The sequence below is a fragment of the Pelophylax lessonae genome (genome assembly GCF_965119305.1).
Source record: "Pelophylax lessonae genome assembly, chromosome: 2".
NCBI lineage: Eukaryota > Metazoa > Chordata > Amphibia > Anura > Ranidae > Pelophylax > Pelophylax lessonae.
In genome coordinates, this window is record NC_138769.1 from 651,006,479 (window position 1) to 651,029,900 (window position 23,422).

The window sequence follows — 23,422 nt, forward strand, 5'->3', positions numbered from 1 at the left end:
TTTTTTTCCGGCTCGTAAGCGGCCTTTTCGTTCCTCAGGATCTCAAGACATAGGATCCAAAGCCGTTAGGTCCACCTCTGGAATTTCCAAGAGACCCTGGCCTGGTAACTCGTGGGCAGGTTTTTCCAGGCCTGCAGACATGCCCTCTTCTGCCTGATGGGGGGCCCTCACCCGTATTTGGTGTGGGGGGACGTCTTCGCTTCTTTACAGACCAGGTGCTGAAGGATAGGTAGTTGCCTGACTCGGTGATCCCCACGCTGTTAAAAGCTAGAAAATCTAGAAAGATTTACCATCACATCATGACATTACTCCCGGGTTTTTTTACAGGTAGACCCGATCACAGCCGAATGTGGCTTTGATCGGTTCTTCTCTTCGGCGGCTGTGCAGGTAGGATGCCCGGGTCTCACGGTGGGACGGGAGACCTGGGCGAGTCACTGAAGGTGGCGGGAGGATGTCCCCTCCCGCTCCTTGTAATGACAGCCGAGCGGCTTCTCAGTCGCATCGGTTGTCATTACAAGACAGCCAACCGGCTATCGACGCCAGTACCGTGGTGATGCCTCTAGCTGCAGGCATCACTCTGGTACAGCACTTTCCCGAAATATCGGCAATATCGATAACCTCAGATCGACCCTTAATATATATCGGCTTTGCCGATAATCAGTCGATCCCTAATCTGAAGCACTAGCATCTTAATTCTTCTCTGTTTTTGGTCTGTCCAGCTACTGATGTTACATATATATAATTTGGGGCACATTATGCCTAATTAGCAAACACTTTAGCCACGGGTTTAATAACAAATCTGTCAAAAAGTGGCAAAGACATAACCTGCTCATTGTTTATGACCCACCAGTCTTTTCGGTGTCATTGGTCACATGTTTGACATCAAATTATTCAATAGCTTTTTAAATATAAATATATACACACACACTATATTACCAAAAGTAATGGGACGCCTGCCATTACACCCATGAACTTTAATGGCATCCCAGTCTTAGTCCATAGGGTTCAATATTGAATTGGTCCACCCTTTACAGGTATAATAACTTGAATTCTTCCGGGAAGGCTATCCACAAGGTTTAGGAGTGTGTCTTTGAGAATATTTGAAGATTCTTCCAGGAGCGCATTTGTGAGGTTAGGCACTGATGTTGGATGAGAAGGCCTGGCTCGCAGGTTTTCGCTCAAATTCATCCCAAAGGTGCTCTATCAGGTTGAGATCAGGACTCCACCCCTAACTTGCTCATCCATGTCTTTATGGATTTTGCTTTGTGCACTGGCTCGAAATCATTTGGTGGAGGGGGGATTATGGTGTGGGGTTGTTTTTCAGGAGTTGGGCTTGGCCCCTTAGTTCTAGTAAAGGGAACTCTAAAGGCGTCAGCATATCAAGACATTTAGGACAATATCATGCTCCCAAATTTGTGGGAACAGTTTGGGGATGGCCCCTTCCTGTTCCAACATGACTGCACACCAATGTACAAAGCAAGGTCCGATAAGACATGTATGAGTGCATTTGGGGTGGAGGAACTTGACTGGCCCGCACAGAGTCCTGACCTTAACCAGATAGAAAACCTTTGAGATGAATTAGATCGGAGACTGCGAGCCAGGCCTTCTCGTCCAACATCAGTGCCTGATCACACAAATGCAATCTGGAAGAACAGTCAAACATTCCCATAGACACTCCTAAACCTTATGGACAGCCTTCCCAGAAGAGTTGAAGCTGTTATAGCTGCAAAGGGTGGGCCAACTTAATATTAAATCCTACGGACTAAAGGCTCGTACACACGTACCGATCGTCGGCCGACGACCGATCTGCCGATTGTAGGCTTGTTAGTATGATGCTTCCGACAGCCAACAGCGCACTTTCGGCCGAAAAGAATCTGTCTTGCAAGCATGAAAATTTTTGTATGCCGACACCAGAACGGCCGATTGTTCGCCAGTCAGTACAGAATTCGGCCGACAGACAGCAGATTTGCAAGACTGGGCATGCTCAGAAAAGAAAAAACACAGGGAAAGTTAACCATTACATGACATCACTTCTGCAGTCGGCTGTAGTCGGCGGACAAAATTCTTGTGCAGTCTTTTGCACTTTTCAACAGACACCGACAGCCCTGGACAAAAGACGGCCGATCGTTCGGCCGACGATTGGTACGTGTGTACGGGGCTTAAGACTGGGATGTCATTAAAGTTCATGTGTGTGAAAAGACAGGCGTCCCAATACTTTGGTAATATAGTGTATATATAACAATACAAAGGTGGCCCTACACATCCTCTCAATCTAACCAGCAAAAAAAAAAAAAAAAAAAATTAAAACCCCACTACTGAGCCAAGGATCCTTTGTAAAGTGTGGACCCTAATTTAAAATGAGCTGAGTCCCCAACTATGGGGCATATACAGAATAGCAATGCACATTGTAAGAGCAGGCTCACTTGGAGGCAGCCCTCTTTGGCAACACACTAGAAGCCCAGACATCACAGCCAAGGCAGTTAAGACTTCAGTGTGTGTATTCATCAAATTCAAAAAAGCAAAATAAATGGCAGCCACTCTTGAAACTAGCAGAAAGGAGTAAAGTGGACAAGGGCACTAATATTAAATTATTATTTATAGTAAATAACTAAATTTAATGTACATTTTTTTTAACGAAGCCTAATATTTACATAGCACTACTTCATCAGATCAAATGTTTTACCCTCTACAGAAACCCATTACAGTTTACTAAAATCTAGATCACACATAAAATAACGAGTCTCTCAATTCACATTAGGACCCCAGACAAGTTCGATTTTGTGATGCTTTAATGTGGGATATGTACATTTATATTTACAGGGTGAAATGGTATGACCTGTAAATAGCATACACAGTGTATTGTACCACATTTATCCCAAATTACGGAACACTATTTATATCCTTGAACTGAATGTACATATCAGAACTCAAATCTTAGAATTTAAAATGTACGATGCCTTTATTGTATTTTTAAATGCAACTTATACGAAGCACAAGAGCTTACAGCATTGTTGAGCAAAAGACTAAAAAAGGAGATAAAGAAATTCCGTTTGTAAATTTAATGGTAAACTGAGATCCCAGTGATACATTTGTGCCTAAAAACTCTCATGATGAAGAATCCTCATCTTTATAGTAAGATTGTTGGATGTCAATAAATGCTATTTTGGTAACCAAAAGAATGCATATTATCAATTCAAAGCATAGGGCAGCAATCAGTGCAATATATAAGCTTGTGTGCCCATTCATAAGCAACCATTTCATTTCCAGTGTTTACAGAAATTACTGAAAATATGAACTATACAGCATATATCAAGTAACAGATTCAAAGTCAATCAATAAAGTCCGTTTTCTCTAGCGCTCATCGACAGACGTAGTCCTCGGTGATACACCACCTTCGGGTTATGTTACCTCCGCAGGAGCAGGACTAGACAGGAAATTAAAAAAGCTCTGGCCACACCCTAGGGGCAGTCCCAGAGGGTATATCCTCTCTCTCTCTGCCTCAGCAAATCAGTTATTTTCTGTCTAGTTAGGAGTAAGGACCTAGACACCTTGCTGGGATCTTAGGAGAGTCCTCCGTTCCCTGTTAGGGCGCACTCCACTCGAGCGCTCAGTACTTCCTGGGCCTTTCGCCATCAGGCGTCAGTGGTCCAGGTATGTAAGGCGGCCACCTGGTCGTCGGTACATACCTTTACAAAATTCTATAAAATTGATGTGACGGCATCGGCGGATGCCTCATTTGGCCGCAAGGTTTTGCAGGCCGCAATTTGAGGAGACCGGTGGTCTACCTCGAGGGTTTTTTTCTGTTTGAAAAAAAAAAAAAATTTTGTTTTCTCCTTTTTTGTTGAGTCTCATCATAAAGGATGAGCATTGTAAACTTCTAGTTGGCACCGGTTGGGCCTTCTAGATTGGGATTTGATTTCCATTTTCCCACCCCTCAGTTGTGATACTGCTCTGGGACGTCCCGAAGGTGGTGTATCACCGAGGACTACGTCTGTCGATGAGCGCTAGAGAAAAATGGATTTTTGTAAAATCTTACCGTAAAATCCTTTTCTCTTAGCTCATTGACAGACGTAGTCCCCGCCCCTCTGTTTTGGAGTTGGGTTGGGTTAAATTCTCTAAGCACTGCTTTTTCACATAACTGATTTGCTGAGGCAGAGAGAGAGAGGATATACCCTCTGGGACTGCCCCTAGGGTGTGGCCAGAGCTTTTTTAATTTCCTGTCTAGTCCTGCTCCTGCGGAGGTAACATAACCCGAAGGTGGTGTATCACCGAGGACTACGTCTGTCGATGAGCTAAGAGAAAAGGATTTTACGGTAAGATTTTACAAAAATCCATTTTTTAGTCCCAGATATTCCATCATTGGGTGCTGCCTTCTTACCTCTCACTCAGCAAAGAAAAGTGGAAGACAGGCCATCGGTCACAGCCTGTGTATCAATTATATTTCTACCCTTCTTGTGACCATCGTGTGTCACTATTCTCTGCATTCATCAGCAAACAGCTAGAGTGGTGATGTATTTTGACAAAATAAATCCTAGATATGAGTGTTTCTGCAATGATCTGGCTCTGGACAGCCATGTGAATGAGGCCTAAGATGCTTACAAGGTCATTTAGAATTTATTGACGGGTGCATTTCACCTGCAGTTAACCCCCTTCTGACCTGCATTTGGCCTGCTTTATTGTGTTTTACATTCTAATAACTTTGTATGGAGAGAGGAGCAGTTCCTACGCAAAAAAATACTCATTGACAAAGGCCCTGATTTCTAAAACGTGCAAGTCATGACCTTCCATTGGTGGAGAGAATATGGGAAGCAGCCTAAACACTATTAATGTGTTTATCTTCGTTCATTTTGTGGAATACATGCTACTTACATTATTGAATGGTATATTTATTTCCTTTTCACAGCTTTTTCTTTAGTTGAATTTTATAAAGCACTGTATTTCATTTATATTTTATTGACTTCTTTTTGCATTAGATTCAATAATTAGTTGTATACAGGATTTCTTTTTCTTACACATTCCCAATGCGCTTTGCCTTAAAATGAAGGTCGTCATCCTACAGTGAGTCATTGTTACCAAGAAGCTTACATTTTTTTTGTGATTTGTTACTCTTTCAATGCCTTGACAGTGCTGCACCGTGCCTGAGATGCAATGGCCTTCAAGTCCTATCTGATAGTAGATAATTACCTGTGTTACCTAAAAACTCTTTTTTATTATTAGGAAAAGGGATGTTATATTATAGCATTTGAAAAAAAAAAAATAATGTTTTAAAACATGGAACTGTTAACCACTTGCCGACCAGTCACGTTGACTGTACTGCGGCAAAGTGGCTCGTTATCGTCTGGCGACGTAGACCTACGTCGCCAGACATTCCCCTCTTACAGCGGGAGTCGGGCCAGGGGAGGAACGGCGGTGATCACCGCTGCTCTTCCCCAATCGTCGGGGATCGAGTGTGGAAATCCGCCTGCTTGTGTAAACAAAGCGGGCGGATCTCCTAAGTGACAGGCAGGGTCAGATTGCAGGGTTCAGCATAGCTGAACCTGCGATCTGTCCCTGTGTCACTCAGTCACCTCCCCCCACACACATTAGTAAGCACCAGGCATACATTAACCCCTCCCTCTCCAATAAAAGTTAACCCCTTCCCTGCCAGTGTCATTTTTACAGTAACCGTGCATATGTATAGCACTGATTACTGTAGTAATGTCACTGGTAACCCCAAAAGTGTCAAAAATGTCAGTCAAGGGTCCGATCTGTCCGCCGCAATGTTGCAGTCCCGCAAAAAAAAATCGCAGATCGCCGCCATTACTTGTTAAAAAAAAAAACACCAAAAATGACAGAAATCTTTCCCTTAGCTAGTAAACGCAATAACTTTTGCGCAAACCAATCAAAATTGCGATTTTTTTTTTTCTTTACCAAAAATATGTAGCAGAAAACAAATTGGCCTAAAATTATAAAAAAATTAGATTTTTACATTTTTTGGGGGGGAATTTCATATAAAAAAATTTGAAAAATATTGTTATTTTTTCAAAATTGTCGCTCTTTTTTTGTTTATAGCGCAAAAAGTAAAAATCGCACAGGTGATCAAATACCACCAAAAGAAAGCTCTATTTGTGGGGGGAAAAAAAGGATATAAATTTAATTTGGGTACAGCGTTGCACCACCGCGCAATTGTCCGTTAATGTAACGCAGTGCCGAATCGCAAAATATGGCCTGGTCAGGAATGGGGTAAAACCTTCCGGTCATAAAGCAGTTAAAAATAAGCTCATTGAGAATTTTTTTTTGTCAAAGACCTGTAGCTAAATGCATTTTGGCCTAAATATATGACAAAAATTAAATATATTGGATATTTTTTAACTGTCAAAGTAGAAAAATATTATTTTTTCAAAATTGTCGCGTTTTTTAATTAATATGAAAAAAAAAATGAAAATCGCACAGGTGATCAAATACCACCAAAAGAAAGTTCTGGTTGTGGGGAAAAAAAGACGTAAATTTTGTTTGGGTACGGCGTTGCATGACCGCGCAATTGTCAGTTAAAGTTGCACAGTGCCGAATCGCAAAAAAGTGGCCTGGACGTAAGAATAAGACGTAAGCAAAATCCTCCGATGGTAAAGTGGTTAAACATAATAAAATAACACATTTATCTCCTTGCCTTGTAATGCCAGTGTGCCCTCCCGGACCTCATTAAATCTTTTATTATGTGTGTGTGGCTACTTTTCCAACTACATCACACTGATTGACAACACCACTTGACAGGCGAATTTTGTTTGCATGATGTGAGATTTTTCATTTGGTTGATTATATTATGTGATTTAAAGCCCAACTGTGGTCGTAATTTTAAATTTAAGAGTATATTTGGAAGTAATATATCTAATTGCACTGTGCATTGCGCAAAACTTTAATTGTGCTAAATGCAGTATTATCCTTTTTCCAAGTTACGGTTTCATTGCCTTTTCTTTATTATTTCCTGTCCTGAAGATTGACCACATTTCCCCAAATGTCATCTGCAAGAGGACTGGTTCCCTCACTGCCCCCATGTAGTTCTCAGCACTTCTGTACTTATATAATCTTGTTGGCATGAAGATTGCTGTGTGCGGGATTATTACAATCCCACGTTGTTAAAACCACCTGCCCTGTTATTCCAAGTACAGGAAATAGAGGCTAGCAATCATGGGACATGTTGTTGCAGAAACAAGGAGGAAAACATGTTAGGAAGCTAGTACTAACATTATTAGTATATGTTAAGCCAAAACTTTTTTTTTTTTTTTTTCTGGTAGGAATTTTTGCTTTAAAACAAGAGGATATCTCCTCTTAGACAGTTGTCACCAGAATAGGTGATCCCACTGAGATTTTCTCCTAATTTACTCTTTCTGTGGAATCTCAAAAACATTGGATTTTTTTAATCACACATCCTTCAGTAGACAATGGTCAGCAGGACCAACCATGAGAGATACCCTGCAGGGGACACAGCAATAAAAAAAGACAGAGGATCTAATGCTACCACATTCCATTAAAAACTAGAAAACCATTTGGGCTCTACTTCTCTGGGAGCCTCCTGTCCCATGATAAAAAAAAAAAAACAGAAGATCCCCAAAAATTAAACAATTTAAAGAAAAAAAAATGGCTAATATCGCTGCTTACGACCACTTCCAAAGAGCGCCGGTAATATCACTGAGCCTCACTGCTGCCTCCTAGGAGAACTGGGTACTCAAAATTCCACAAAAATGTACTTCCCCATTGTGCTAGAGCACCTTATCCCTGAATTTTGAGTACCTAGCTCTTTCAACAGTCAGGCGAGAGGATGGTGATATCACCAGCACCTTCAAGATTTCTTCAGACGCTTCCAGGTACCCATTTTTTTATTCATACGGTTACATTTTTCTATTTTTTGAGGCTTAATATTTTTAGCTTTTATTTACTGTGTTTTATTTGGGAGGCTTCCAAATGAGTGGACCTTGCATCTTAATGCAGAAGTTACTTTAACCATTTACAAACCGGAAGGTTTAAGCCCTTAATGACCAGGCTATTTTTTGCGATACGGCACTGCGTTATTTTAATTAACAATTGCGCAGTTGTGCGGCGGTGTACCCAAATAAAATGTATGTCCTTTTTTTCCCACAAATAGAGCTTTCTTTTGTTTGTATTTGATCAGCTCTGCAATTTTTTATTTCGCGTTTAAACAAAAAAAAGAGTGACCATTCTGAAAAAAACAAAACAATATATTTTTTTTTCTTTTGTTTTTCTTTTTCGAAAAATGAAGGGGGTACCCTAAAAAAAAAAAAAAAAAAAATATATATATATATATATATATATATATATATATATATTTTACTTTCTGCTATGAAACATTCCTAATATTAACCTGAGGCTTACTGGCTACTACTCCCTGTTCATTGCCCCCCCCCCCCCGGCGAACACCTCCCTTCTTCCCCCCCCCTTTTTTCCTACTCCGCCTCCCTACGTGATTTGTTCTGGGACCAACAACACACCTGTTTGAGCCTGTCAAGAACTACAGAGTGCACCCCGCAGGCTCCCTGGTTTGGCCTGCTTTTCCTGGTTTTACTTATTGTATCCTCTGTTTCCCCCGTCTAGTTGCATTACCATGTGGACTATCGCACACATTTATCCCTTCTCACGTACTATCGAGCTACTGGGCTTTGTTCACCCTTGCTTCGCCTGCTGCTTGGCCGCGCATCCCCACCTGGGCACAGAGTGTTCCCTTTATGGGGTGCCTATGGGTTGGCTACGCCGGTTGCAGAGTCCTGGCCACAGCCCCCCTGGTTGCCTCTTATCTGCCTACTCCTAAGTTTGACCCATGGTTATTGTAGCCATTATTTTGTTAGCGCATCTGGCTTGTACTTATCTTGTCACTCTGTTTACCAATTGTTGTTACCTGTTTACTTTGTTCTCCAATAAAATGTTTGAACCAGAAAAAAAAAATGTAAAAATCAAATTTTTGATCGCGGCCGCCAGAAGTGTGGGAAATAGTTAAAAACCTTTTTGTTTTGAAAGTGAGCATTTCCCTTCAAGCTGTCACCAGAAAAGGTACATTATCTCCATTTGAATATTCCCCCCACCTGCTGTTCTGGTGACAACTGTAAAAAGTTGGATTTCCTATCACTTTCTGTCTGAGTGGCAATTGTCACCAGAACATTAAAAAGGGGGTTGGGGATAGTGTCTTCCTATGAGGGAGAAAATGGTCAGATTCTAACTAAATTCCCACCTAAACTAAAAAAAACAAAAACACATTTTGGCTTTAAATGGAGATTAAGTAGTCTCCAATATAGCAGAGAGAAAACGGGCGGTCATTAAATCCTAGATCACCTTCTCCAAATATCCACTAACTTACATGCTGCATCACTGCTTAACCTTTTTTTTTAATATATATATTTTCAGAGAACAGATAATAAGGCAGTCCACAGAGCTGATATGCCGAGCTTACGGTGAAATTTACGAGGCTGTCATGAATCCTGCAAATAGTTACAAAGAGCCAACAAGCATTCTACAACGATCTCCACAACAAGTTCAGAATCTTTTGTCATAAATATGGTTTACTACTTTTATTGTCTATATTGTTTATTTTATGATATCAATAAATCTTAATATCAGTTGAATGTATTGTGTGTTTCAAATGTTTGGATTCCTTTGTAATCATTTATAGTCTTGGAGCTTACACCGGGCTTAGGACTTTCTCCTTGTTCCCATGTGCTAACTCCATGGGAGCGGCCATCACCAAGCATTAAAACTGTCACATGGGAAGAAGAGGTGTTACATGCTCACCATACCCAGAAGTACACAGAGGACAATAGGGCACTGTTTACGTCTAGAGGAAAAGAGATTTCATCTCCAAATACAAAAAGGTTTCTTCACAGTAAGAGCTGTGAAAATGTGGGATAGACTCCCTCCAGAGCTGGTTCTGGCCAGCTCACTAGATTGCTTCAAAAAAGGCCTGGATTCCTTCCTAAATAAACATGATATAACTGTCTACTCGCATTTATAGGCAAAGTTGATCCAAGGAATATATATATTTTTTCCCCTGCTGGAGCAAATTGGATAATGCTTTGCTGGCTTTTTCGCCTTCCCCTGGATCAACTGTGGCTATAGGACTGTTATATGAGATTGTATGTTTTTTTTTTTTATTGGTTGAACTAGATGGTCTTTTTTCCCCTGACCAACTATGCAACTACTGGATATTTATTTTTGCAGTCAGACAGAGCAATGGGAAATGAGTGTACAACTGGGAAGGATGGTAGCTAAGGGAACCTGATGGTCTGACCTGCATTGGCAAAGTACAGGTTTATTTTAAGAAAATTCCTATTGAATGGGATGTTACTGTGAAAACCTTTGGGTGTCCTCCATAGTAAACCCCCCCCCCCCCCGAAAAAAAAAAAATATATATATATATAAAAATAAAAGGGACAAATGCAACTAAATGTACAAATGATCTAACACGGTGGAGCGGTTCCTGTCAACTCAACGCGCTGACTGTATCCTGTCTTCTGTGTACCTTAGGATTACTTGTAAGGTGGACGGGGCAAGCCCCCGACTTTATGCTCTTTGGAAAGATGACATCCCGTCCCTCGATGAGGAGGCCTGGGAGGAGGGGCTGGGTGGTTATATCTCTGGGATGATTTCAGCCAGGGATCGCTTCATTCAACTCAAATTTCTCCATAGGGGCTATTATACCCCTCAGCGAGTGGCCAAAATATACCCTGGTAGTTCGGATGTATGCCCTCTGGGCTGTGGTCAAATTGGTACCTTTTTCCATATGGTGTGGTCCTGCCCTGTTGCTCAGCGGTTTTGGAGGGAGATGGTTGGTGAGCTTGAGGGTTTGGAGGTTTGTGGCGTGGTCCAAAAACTGGGTTTTTGGTCTCTCACAGGAGGCACATGCAGCTCTTTATATTTTATCTTATGTTCTATGCCCGGAAAACGATATTGTTACTTTGGAAATCGGCTGACCCTCCGCTACTGTCCAGGTGGCGGACCCTGGTTGACTCTGTTTTGCCGCTCTATAAACTCACCTACATGAGTAGGGGTTGTCCTCAGAAATTTGACAAGGTGTGGGGTTTGTGGGTGGCCAGGGGAGGGCTGGGATAGACCCTTCCCGTCCTCTGCTCTCTCCTCTTGTCTGTTCTCTCTTGGCCTCCTTTCTTCTGCTTTGCTGTGCTCAGCTCCCCCTGGGGGCCCTTTCCTCCCTCCCCCCTTCTCCCTCTCCCTCCCTTCCCCCTCTCTCTCTGGATTTGTGGTCCCTTTACGGGGGGGGGGGGTGTCGTCCTTCGCTTGATGTCCCTATCACTGACGTTGCTTCTGGCTGCCGAGCCCACTGGGGTGCCTGACCCTGGCTGGGGGGGCGTGGCTGCTTGGGTGGTGGGAGTCCTCCCAGTTATATTGTGCCTTTATTGCCTGTGCGGGAGATCTTCTGTTACTGTTTGCGTATGTTGTACCTTGCCCTTTTACTTTACTGTGATTTTGTCCAATGTGAACACAGCTCTGTATTTTTGTTTGTAACTTGCTTTTGAAATGGATAAAAACGTTTCTGTTAAAAAAAAAAAATATATATATATATATATATATATATATATATATATATATATATATATATATACATATATATATACAAATGATAAACAAACACTTGCTACCTTTTACACAAATAACAAAATTGTCTTTATTAGATTAATCGGACCAAAATAACCCAAGCCACCTAAGTTTGGGTTAATTTGGTCTTATAAATAGACAATTTTTGCTATTTTTAAACAAATTGTGAGTATTTATTTTGATAATGATTTTTGTCTTTTACATTGCTTTTTTCTTTTTCTTGTTCTTTTAGGGTTATTTTGGGGAGGACACCTGACGCTTTCCCTAGTGTCCTTTTTTTTATGATTTTTTGCTTAGGTTGCCTCCGTTAAAGAATGGAGGTTTTTATTGAGATGTTCATCCTCCTGAAGAAAGGGCAAGCCATAGTTCAGTGGCTGGACTTCAATGCAAAATTTAGTCAAACTTAAAACCTGTTACTTCTAAAATGGCAACATTTTAGGCTATAAACTAAACAGGACACAAGTACTTTTCAAAGAAAAATAGGTCAGAGGACAACACCAGTGGCTGTTGCAAACACTGAGCTAAAAGTAAAAAAATATATGTTCTAATTACTGCACCTAAAGTGTTTCGTTCTTTGTGGAATGTGTGGTTTTGGATAAAAAGTGTATGTGTTTGTGTACAAAGTGAAATGGTGTATATACCTTATGAAAACTTTATTACAAAATGAGCCAAATATAGCAAATAATTAGTGTTTTAGGTTTGTAAATACAGGAGGGAATGACCTCTGACAAGCATTTATTGAATTAAAGAACTGTAAATCTTTTACAGAATCTTCAGGCTGACAATTATGCTTTTCTACTGCATTTACTGTATACACATAGCAATGGGAATTTTTTTTTTTTTTAATGACGGCTTATTTTTAGATGAGGAGAAAGAGAGCTATTATTATCACTGGTATAAATTATCCTAGAGGACCTTTGTGCCAAGAATAACCTGATTCGTGATTTATCACGAAGACTTGTGATCTCACTGAAAAAAGCCATCACTGTATTTTCTGAATGGTGCTGTCATGTAAAAACTCCTTAGGCAAATTATTTCCTAAGCTGTGTCATATTACACTATGTAGAGGCTTTTACACTTCAAACTCAAAGTGCATCAAATTCAAAAACAAAAATGCAAACATTTTGTAGCTTACCAGTCCTATGTTGTAGTGGATGCATTAGTTTTCATTTTTTAAGCTTTTTTCCTTTATTTTCACCTTCTATTTACATAGTTAGGCTGAAAAAGACACACGTTCATCTAGTATAACTATTAGACAAATAGAAACAAATAGAAAACCGCCAACTACACCAGTATTTCGCAATCTTTTTAACCCAGAGAAGCCCCTAAAATAATTTTCTGCCTGGAAAAGCACCCTGAAAGCCTGGACTATGGTGAAGAGATCTAACTGATCTTCTTTATAAGAAAAAACTGGATACTGAATTGCAGCACTATACTCCCACCAAACGCTTTTTCTATAGATGGTAGTCCTACATAGAACACACATTTTCCCCCACTGAAATTTCTTCTCTAATGGCTTCCTTCCAATATACAGAGTAATATTGCAAAGCAACCATGGCGGCGCGACTGGATGCCGTCACTGAGCCGCCCTGGGTGGAAGTTCGGTACCCAGAAGGAAAGAAGGAAAGAAGCTGCTCAACTAGTGTGGAATGCATGCCTCCCTGTTGCCGTGACTACAAGTTGCACATGCGCTAATATAACTCCACTACAAGTGGGGGTTCACAGAATATAGTGCCTGGAACTTAGTTTTTGTTAGATTTTCACAGCTCTTACTGTGAAGAAGCCTTTCTATATGGGGCGGTAAATCTCTTCCTACAGAAATAAAGAGTACCCCCTTGTTCAGTGTAATGACCTGAAATCGAGTAACTCTACACCTCTAAGGCAGGCCTTACCTTAACTAGTTTTGTTTTCTTCAACAAAAGGTTAAAGGAAAGAAAATTTCTCAACATTCGGTGTTGAGGGGGAAATCCCTCCTGTGAAGCTATTGTATTTTGACAGCTGGAGATTTCCCAGCTATCAGAATACAATGATCACTGCTTGCGGCTATAGCCACCGGCAGTGATCGCTTGTAAAAAAAAAAATCAGACAGGCTGGTTGTACTGAAGTCGATTGATGGATCAACTTCACTACAACCAGCCTGCCCATACATGGATCAAAATTCATCCGGTTCCTGCTGAACCGGTCACATTTCGATCCATCTATGCCTAGCATTTGTTCACTATTTGGACCACCTATATTTTTATAGGATGCAATTCTAAGACAATAGTCACTTTCCCATTTGTATCAGAACAGCAAAAACAAGATAGGACTATGAGACCCTGCCCCTCTCCTATTCTTAACAGAGAGGGCTCTGGTTCTGTAGTTCACAGAGAACAATTAAGCTGATAAGATTGCAGCACAGGAAGATATCAGCTAATTCCTTCAATGGTATATTTTACGGATAAAACGATCAAATAAGAGAATCTGTTAGAGTTTACATACACTGTAAGGCAGGGCATACATTAACCAATATTTCCTGCAACCAGAGTTTCACAGGCTGTGAGTGTGATTACTTTCACCTATCTCTAGAAGAAGCTTCTATAGCTTAGGGCGGGAGAATTCAAATGCTGGCCTGAGTATTTAGTAGGGCCTTGCCAATCCCTGGGGAGGTGTGCCCAGATGGTGGCTTGGATACGGTTAAATAGGCTGGAAGCCTGAGAGAAAATTATTTTTTCATGGAGATAGATCCATGTACTCAAGGGAAGAGGGCCTGCTTGCATTTAGACCCCTGGCCTGCTGGAGGTCGTATTTCTGAACTGATCATTGCCAGGATCTGTAAGTATAGAGCAAAGCCCCTGTGTTGCAGTGTCTGGTGGTCCCTCAGCTGGACCATTTTAGCCTATTTCTGCTAAACTTGTCCAGCAATTCCCCTGGTTCTCAGCTGGGAGTGGATACTGTATTGCCGCTTAGAGATAGAGTCCTCTGCCATTTATGCATCAAGAGTTTTGGAGTATCTCATACCCCATTGTCCTCCCAAGTTACCAGTTACTTAGCAATAAACATAAAAAAGACACCCCTGCACTGTTTCATGAGCTTGAGTGGATGAAATACTTCTGTGTGCCTGGCTGCCTGCACTGACTAAAGAAAGAAACTGTGTGCTTCTACAGTGGTTCCTTCGTGGGTAGCGATACGTATATCCTCCTGGGACAATAATGGCTTTAAGAGGGGCTTCTACAATAGTATGTTAAATCATACGTTTTAATAAAAGTCAACGCTAATGAAACATTTTATTTTATTAGTGTCCCCCTATTTTGCACCGCTATATCTTTTTTTTTTTTTTTTCCAGAAGAGTACTTGAAACCATTAGTATTATATTTCCAAGGTTCATATCACTTATAGTGTTGAGCGAACACGGACTGTATTATTCGTGTTCGTACCGAATAATTGGATTTTTTTTACCCGAACACGGACACGGACACTTTACTGTATGTTCGGGTAAAAATCCGTGTTCGGTCGTTTTATTTCCGGGTTTTGCATGCTTTGGCGCTCTTTTCATGGCGGGCTTTCAACAGCCAATCAACAATCGTTTAACTGGTGTGCCTTAAGCCATCCCAGCCATGCCTGCAAATGTCTTAGTAGCTGTGATTGGCCGTCTGAAGCATGTGACCAAGTCTTTATAAGTTCGAGGCAGCCGCCGCAGCAGCGTCATTCTGCTGCTTAGCTAAGGGACAGAGCACACATCAATGTGCTGGCTGCTGATTAGGGAAAGATAGGCAGGAAAAAACCATTTGTGTCCGGATAGAATTGAGGGACAGGTCGGAGTGTTTAGGCAGGGCGAGTTGTAGGCATTTTAGGGATAGAGTCTGCTGAATTATAGGGTCAGTGTCTTCTACAAACTACAATCGATATTGCTGTGTGGGGGGTGGGGTGAATCTGCACTCAATCCTGATCTACGATCTCTTCTCAATCCTGTTAGGGACAGAGTCTGCTGAATTTTAGGGAAACTGTGTTCTACAAACTACAATCGATATTGCTGTGTGGTGTGGGATTGGAGATAGGCAGGTGTCAGTGATCCACATCCATTTTTCTGTGTGTGAGCTGCAGTGAACACAATCTTTTTGGGCTGCAGTGAACACAATCTTTTTGGGCTGCAGTGAACACAATCTTTTTGGGGTGCAGTGAACAAAATCTTTTTGGGGTGCAGTGAACACAATCCTTTTTGGTGTGCAGTGAACACAATCTTTGTGGGGTGCAGTGAACAAAATCCTTTGTGGGGTGCAGTGAACACAATCTTTTTGGGGTGCAGTGAACAAAATCCTTTTTGGGGTGCAGTGAACAACATCCTTTTTGGGGTGCAGTGAACACAATCTTTTTGGGGTGCAGTGAACAAAATCCTTTGTGGGGTGCAGTGAACACAATCTTTTTGGGGTGCAGTGAACACAATCTTTTTGGGGTGGAGTGAACAACATCCTTTTTGGGGTGCAGTGAACAAAATCCTTTTTGGGGTGCAGTGAACAAAATCATTTTTGGGGTGCAGTGAACACAATCTTTTTGGGGTGCAGTGAACACAATCTTTGTGGGGTGCAGTGAACACAATCTTTTTGGGGTGGAGTGAACAACATCCTTTTTGGGGTGCAGTGAACAACATCCTTTTTGGGGTGCAGTGAACACAATCTTTTTGGGGTGCAGTGAACACAATCTTTGTGGGGTACAGTGAACAGAATCTTTGTGGGGTGCAGTGAACACAATCTTTGGGGGGTACAGTGAACACAATCTTTTTGGGGTGCAGTGAACACAATCTTTGTGGGGTGCAGTGAACACAATCTTTTTGGGGTGGAGTGAACAAAATCATTTTTGGGGTGCAGTGAACAACATCCTTTTTGGGGTGCAGTGATCAAAATCCTTTTTGGGGTGCAGTGAACACAATCTTTTTGGGGTGCAGTGAACAAAATCCTTTGTGGGGTGCAGTGAACAGAATCTTTGTGGGGTGCAGTGAACACAATCTTTGGGGGGGTACAGTGAACACAATCTTTTTGGGGTGCAGTGAACACAATCTTTGTGGGGTACAGTGAACAGAATCTTTGTGGGGTGCAGTGAACACAATCTTTGGGGGGTACAGTGAACACAATCTTTTTGGGGTGCAGTGAACACAATCTTTGGGGGGTACAGTGAACACAATCTTTTTGGGGTGCAGTGAACACAATCTTTGTGGGGTGCAGTGAACACAATCTTTGGGGGGGTACAGTGAACACAATCTTTTTGGGGTGCAGTGAACAACATCCTTTTAGGGTGCAGTGAACACAATCTTTGTGGGGTGCAGTGAACAACATCCTTTTAGGGTGCAGTGAACACAATCTTTGTGGGGTACAGTGAACAGAATCTTTGTGGGGTGCAGTGAACACAATCTTTGGGGGGTACAGTGAACACAATCTTTGTGAGGTGCAGTGAACACAATCTTTGTGGGGTGCAGTGAACACAATCATTGTGGGGTGCAGTGAACTCAATCTTTGTGGGGTACAGTGAACACAATCTCATACTTCTGAAGATTTGAGGGTGCTGCCTGTTCCATACTCCCCCTACTCCTCATCTAGCCTTTTAGGGGTACAAACAATAGTAATTGGGGCCTAGTGTGGTTGTGTACGTGTGATATACATACACTTTTTTTGGATCATATTTTCTATTCCGCTATTTAATCAAAAACCTTTGGGGATCAGTTAAATTGGGGGATAGTCTGTGTTGGTACGTGTGAGAGAGATCCACCTTTCCAAGTTGTTGGGGTTCATCTCATACTTCTGAAGGTTTGAGGGTGCTGCCTGTTCCATACTCCCCCTACTCCTAGCCTTTTAGGGGTACAAACAATAGTAATTGGGGCCTAGTGTGGTTGTGTACGTGTGATATACATACACTTTTTTTGGATCATATTTTCTATTCCGCTATTTAATCAAAAACCTTTGGGGATCAGTTAAATTGGGGGATAGTCTGTGTTGGTACGTGTGAGAGAGATCCACCTTTCCAAGTTGTTGGGGTTCATCTCATACTTCTGAAGGTTTGAGGGTGCTGCCTGTTCCATACTCCCCCTACTCCTCATCTAGCCTTTTAGGGGTACAAACAATAGTAATTGGGGCCCAGTGTGGTTGTGTACGTGTGATATACATACACTTTTTTTGGATCATATTTTCTATTCCGCTATTTAATCAAAAACCTTTGGGGATCAGTTAAATTGGGGGATAGTCTGTGTTGGTACGTGTGAGAGAGATCCACCTTTCCAAGTTGTTGGGGTTCATCTCATACTTCTGAAGGTTTGAGGGTGCTGCCTGTTCCATACTCCCCCTACTCCTCATCTAGCCTTTTAGGGGTACAAACAATAGTAATTGGGGCCCAGTGTGGTTGTGTACGTGTGATATACATACACTTTTTTTGGATCATATTTTCTATTCCGCTATTTAATCAAAAACCTTTGGGGATCAGTTAAATTGGGGGATAGTCTGTGTTGGTACGTGTGAGAGAGATCCACCTTTCCAAGTTGTTGGGGTTCATCTCATACTTCTGAAGGTTTGAGGGTGCTGCCTGTTCCATACTCCCCCTACTCCTAGCCTTTTAGGGGTACAAACAATAGTAATTGGGGCCTAGTGTGGTTGTGTACGTGTGATATACAGTGGGTACGGAAAGTATTCAGACCCCCTTAAATTTTTCACTCTTTGTTATACTGCAGCCATTTGCAAAAATCATTTAGGTTCATTCTTCTTCCTCATGAATGTACACATAGCACCCCATACTGACAGAAAAACACAGAATTGTTGACATTGTTGCAGATTTATTAAAAAAGAAAAACTGAAATATCACATGGTCCTAAGTATTCAGACCCTTTGCTGTGACACTCATATATTCAACTCAGGTGCTTTCCATTACTTCTGATCATCCTTGAGATGGTTCTACACCTTCATTTGAGTCCAGCTGTGTTTGATTATACTGATTGGACTTGATTAGGAAAGCCACACACCTGTCTATATAAGACCTTCCAGATCACAATGCATGTCAGAGCAAATGAGAATCATGAGGTCAAAGGAACTGCCTGAAGAGCTCAGAGACAGAATTGTGGTTAGGCACAGATCTGGCCAAGGTTACAAAAAGATTTCTGCTGCACTTAAGGTTCCTAAGAGCACAGTGGCCTCCATAATCCTCAAATGGAAGACGTTTGGGACGACCAGAACTCTTCCTAGAGCTGGCCGTCCGGCCAAACTGAGCTATCGGGGGAGAAGAGCCTTGGTGAGAGAGGTAAAGAAGAACCCAAAGATCACTGTGGCTGAGCTCCAGAGATGCAGTCAGGAGATGGGAGAAAGTTGTAGAAAGTCAACCATCACTGCAGCCCTCCACCAGTCGGGGGTTTATGGCAGAGTGGCCCGACGGAAGCCTCTCCTCAGTGTAAGACACATGAAAGCCTGCATGGAGTTTGCTAAAAAACACCTGAAGGACTCCAAGATGGTGAGAAATAAGATTCTCTGGTCTGATGAGACCAAAATAGAACTTTTTGGCCTTAATTCTAAGCGGTATGTGTGGAGAAAACCAGGCACTGCTCATCACCTGTCCAATACAGTCCCAACAGTGAAGCATGGTGGTGGCAGCATCATGCTGTGGGGGTGTTTTTCAGCTGCAGGGACAGGACGACTGGTTGCAATCGAGGGAAAGATGAATGCGGCCAAGTACAGGGATATCCTGGACAAAAACCTTCTCCAGAGTGCTCTGGACCTCAGACTGGGCCGAAGGTTTACCTTCCAACAAGACAATGACCCTAAGCACACAGCTAAAATAACGAAGGAGTGGCTTCACAACAACTCCGTGACTGTTCTTGAATGGCCCAGCCAGAGCCCTGACTTGAACCCAATTGAGCATCTCTGGAGAGACCTAAAAATGGCTGTCCACCAACGTTTACCATCCAACCTGACAGAACTGGAGAGGATCTGCAAGGAGGAATGGCAGAGGATCCCCAAATCCAGGTGTGAAAGACTTGTTGAATCTTTCCCAAAAAGACTCCTGGCTGTATTAGATCAAAAGGGGGCTTCTACTAAATACTGCGCAAAGGGTCTGAATACTTAGGACCATGTGATATTTCAGTTTTTCTTTTTTAATAAATCTGCAACAATGTCAACAATTCTGTGTTTTTCTGTCAGTATGGGGTGCTATGTGTACATTCATGAGGAAGAAGAATGAACCTAAATGATTTTAGCAAATGGCTGCAATATAACAAAGAGTGAAAAATTTAAGGGGGTCTGAATACTTTCCGTACCCACTGTACATACACTTTTTTTGGATCATATTTTCTATTCCGCTATTTAATCAAAAACCTTTGGGGATCAGTTAAATTGGGGGATAGTCTGTGTTGGTACGTGTGAGAGAGATCCACCTTTCCAAGTTGTTGGGGTTCATCTCATACTTCTGAAGGTTTGAGGGTGCTGCCTGTTCCATACCCCCCCTACTCCTCATCTAGCCTTTTAGGGGTACAAACAATAGTAATTGGGGCCTAGTGTGGTTGTGTACGTGTGATATACATACACTTTTTTTGGATCATATTTTCTATTCCGCTATTTAATCAAAAACCTTTGGGGATCAGTTAAATTGGGGGATAGTCTGTGTTGGTACGTGTGAGAGAGATCCACCTTTCCAAGTTGTTGGGGTTCATCTCATACTTCTGAAGGTTTGAGGGTGCTGCCTGTTCCATACTCCCCCTACTCCTAGCCTTTTAGGGGTACAAACAATAGTAATTGGGGCCTAGTGTGGTTGTGTACGTGTGATATACATACACTTTTTTTGGATCATATTTTCTATTCCGCTATTTAATCAAAAACCTTTGGGGATCAGTTAAATTGGGGGATAGTCTGTGTTGGTACGTGTGAGAGAGATCCACCTTTCCAAGTTGTTGGGGTTCATCTCATACTTCTGAAGGTTTGAGGGTGCTGCCTGTTCCATACCCCCCCTACTCCTCATCTAGCCTTTTAGGGGTACAAACAATAGTAATTGGGGCCTAGTGTGGTTGTGTACGTGTGATATACATACACTTTTTTTGGATCATATTTTCTATTCCGCTATTTAATCAAAAACCTTTGGGGATCAGTTAAATTGGGGGATAGTCTGTGTTGGTACGTGTGAGAGAGATCCACCTTTCCAAGTTGTTGGGGTTCATCTCATACTTCTGAAGGTTTGAGGGTGCTGCCTGTTCCATACTCCCCCTACTCCTCATCTAGCCTTTTAGGGGTACAAACAATAGTAATTGGGGCCCAGTGTGGTTGTGTACGTGTGATATACATACACTTTTTTTGGATCATATTTTCTATTCCGCTATTTAATCAAAAACCTTTGGGGATCAGTTAAATTGGGGGATAGTCTGTGTTGGTACGTGTGAGAGAGATCCACCTTTCCAAGTTGTTGGGGTTCATCTCATACTTCTGAAGGTTTGAGGGTGCTGCCTGTTCCATACTCCCCCTACTCCTCATCTAGCCTTTTAGGGGTACAAACAATAGTAATTGGGGCCTAGTGTGGTTGTGTACGTGTGATATACATACACTTTTTTTGGATCATATTTTCTATTCCGCTATTTAATCAAAAACCTTTGGGGATCAGTTAAATTGGGGGATAGTCTGTGTTGGTACGTGTGAGAGAGATCCACCTTTCCAAGTTGTTGGGGTTCATCTCATACTTCTGAAGGTTTGAGGGTGCTGCCTGTTCCATACTCCCCCTACTCCTCATCTAGCCTTTTAGGGGTACAAACAATAGTAATTGGGGCCCAGTGTGGTTGTGTACGTGTGATATACATACACTTTTTTTGGATCATATTTTCTATTCCGCTATTTAATCAAAAACCTTTGGGGATCAGTTAAATTGGGGGATAGTCTGTGTTGGTACGTGTGAGAGAGATCCACCTTTCCAAGTTGTTGGGGTTCATCTCATACTTCTGAAGGTTTGAGGGTGCTGCCTGTTCCATACTCCCCCTACTCCTCATCTAGCCTTTTAGGGGTACAAACAATAGTAATTGGGGCCCAGTGTGGTTGTGTACGTGTGATATACATACACTTTTTTTGGATCATATTTTCTATTCCGCTATTTAATCAAAAACCTTTGGGGATCAGTTAAATTGGGGGATAGTCTGTGTTGGTACGTGTGAGAGAGATCCACCTTTCCAAGTTGTTGGGGTTCATCTCATACTTCTGAAGGTTTGAGGGTGCTGCCTGTTCCATACTCCCCCTACTCCTAGCCTTTTAGGGGTACAAACAATAGTAATTGGGGCCTAGTGTGGTTGTGTACGTGTGATATACATACACTTTTTTTGGATCATATTTTCTATTCCGCTATTTAATCAAAAACCTTTGGGGATCAGTTAAATTGGGGGATAGTCTGTGTTGGTACGTGTGAGAGAGATCCACCTTTCCAAGTTGTTGGGGTTCATCTCATACTTCTGAAGGTTTGAGGGTGCTGCCTGTTCCATACCCCCCCTACTCCTCATCTAGCCTTTTAGGGGTACAAACAATAGTAATTGGGGCCTAGTGTGGTTGTGTACGTGTGATATACATACACTTTTTTTGGATCATATTTTCTATTCCGCTATTTAATCAAAAACCTTTGGGGATCAGTTAAATTGGGGGATAGTCTGTGTTGGTACGTGTGAGAGAGATCCACCTTTCCAAGTTGTTGGGGTTCATCTCATACTTCTGAAGGTTTGAGGGTGCTGCCTGTTCCATACTCCCCCTACTCCTCATCTAGCCTTTTAGGGGTACAAACAATAGTAATTGGGGCCCAGTGTGGTTGTGTACGTGTGATATACATACACTTTTTTTGGATCATATTTTCTATTCCGCTATTTAATCAAAAACCTTTGGGGATCAGTTAAATTGGGGGATAGTCTGTGTTGGTACGTGTGAGAGAGATCCACCTTTCCAAGTTGTTGGGGTTCATCTCATACTTCTGAAGGTTTGAGGGTGCTGCCTGTTCCATACTCCCCCTACTCCTAGCCTTTTAGGGGTACAAACAATAGTAATTGGGGCCTAGTGTGGTTGTGTACGTGTGATATACATACACTTTTTTTGGATCATATTTTCTATTCCGCTATTTAATCAAAAACCTTTGGGGATCAGTTAAATTGGGGGATAGTCTGTGTTGGTACGTGTGAGAGAGATCCACCTTTCCAAGTTGTTGGGGTTCATCTCATACTTCTGAAGGTTTGAGGGTGCTGCCTGTTCCATACCCCCCCTACTCCTCATCTAGCCTTTTAGGGGTACAAACAATAGTAATTGGGGCCTAGTGTGGTTGTGTACGTGTGATATACATACACTTTTTTTGGATCATATTTTCTATTCCGCTATTTAATCAAAAACCTTTGGGGATCAGTTAAATTGGGGGATAGTCTGTGTTGGTACGTGTGAGAGAGATCCACCTTTCCAAGTTTTTGGGGTTCATCTCATACTTCTGAAGATTTGAGGGTGCTGCATGTTCCATACTCCTCTTCCTCATCCTCCCTTTAGGGTAGGAAAAAATTTAATCGGGCCTAGTCTGTGTTTGTACGTGTGAGATACACAGTTTTTTATCCTATTCCGCTATTCAATACACACCCTTTTGGTGTAAAAAACATTAAATTGCGGCATAGTTTGCATATTTGACATTTGCATATATTGTGCCTTGTTGCGCTGTTTTGGGTACTCCACCAACATGGCCAGTGGCAATGACGCCATTCTCAGCTTAACTATCCCACTTCTATGCCTCCTTGAAAAAACAATTTGGGCGATGATGGAAGAGGATGTGGCACAGGATGAGGAGGAGGAGGAGGAGGAGGATGAAGAGGTAACATTTCAAAGGCTTTCAGGGC

At 42.0% G+C, this 23,422-nt stretch overlaps 1 protein-coding gene across 1 annotated transcript in view; it reads left to right on the top strand.

The window, feature by feature from the left end:
• Positions 1-9,599, top strand: part of COG6 (component of oligomeric golgi complex 6) — a 229,994-nt gene extending 220,395 nt beyond the window's left edge. Inside the window, exon 19 of the mRNA XM_082246503.1 lies at positions 9,391-9,599. Within this exon, the coding sequence (XP_082102629.1) occupies positions 9,391-9,538 (148 nt within the window). The 3' untranslated portion in view covers positions 9,539-9,599. The remainder of the gene's footprint in view (positions 1-9,390) is intronic.
• The last annotated feature ends 13,823 nt before the right edge of the window (positions 9,600-23,422 follow it).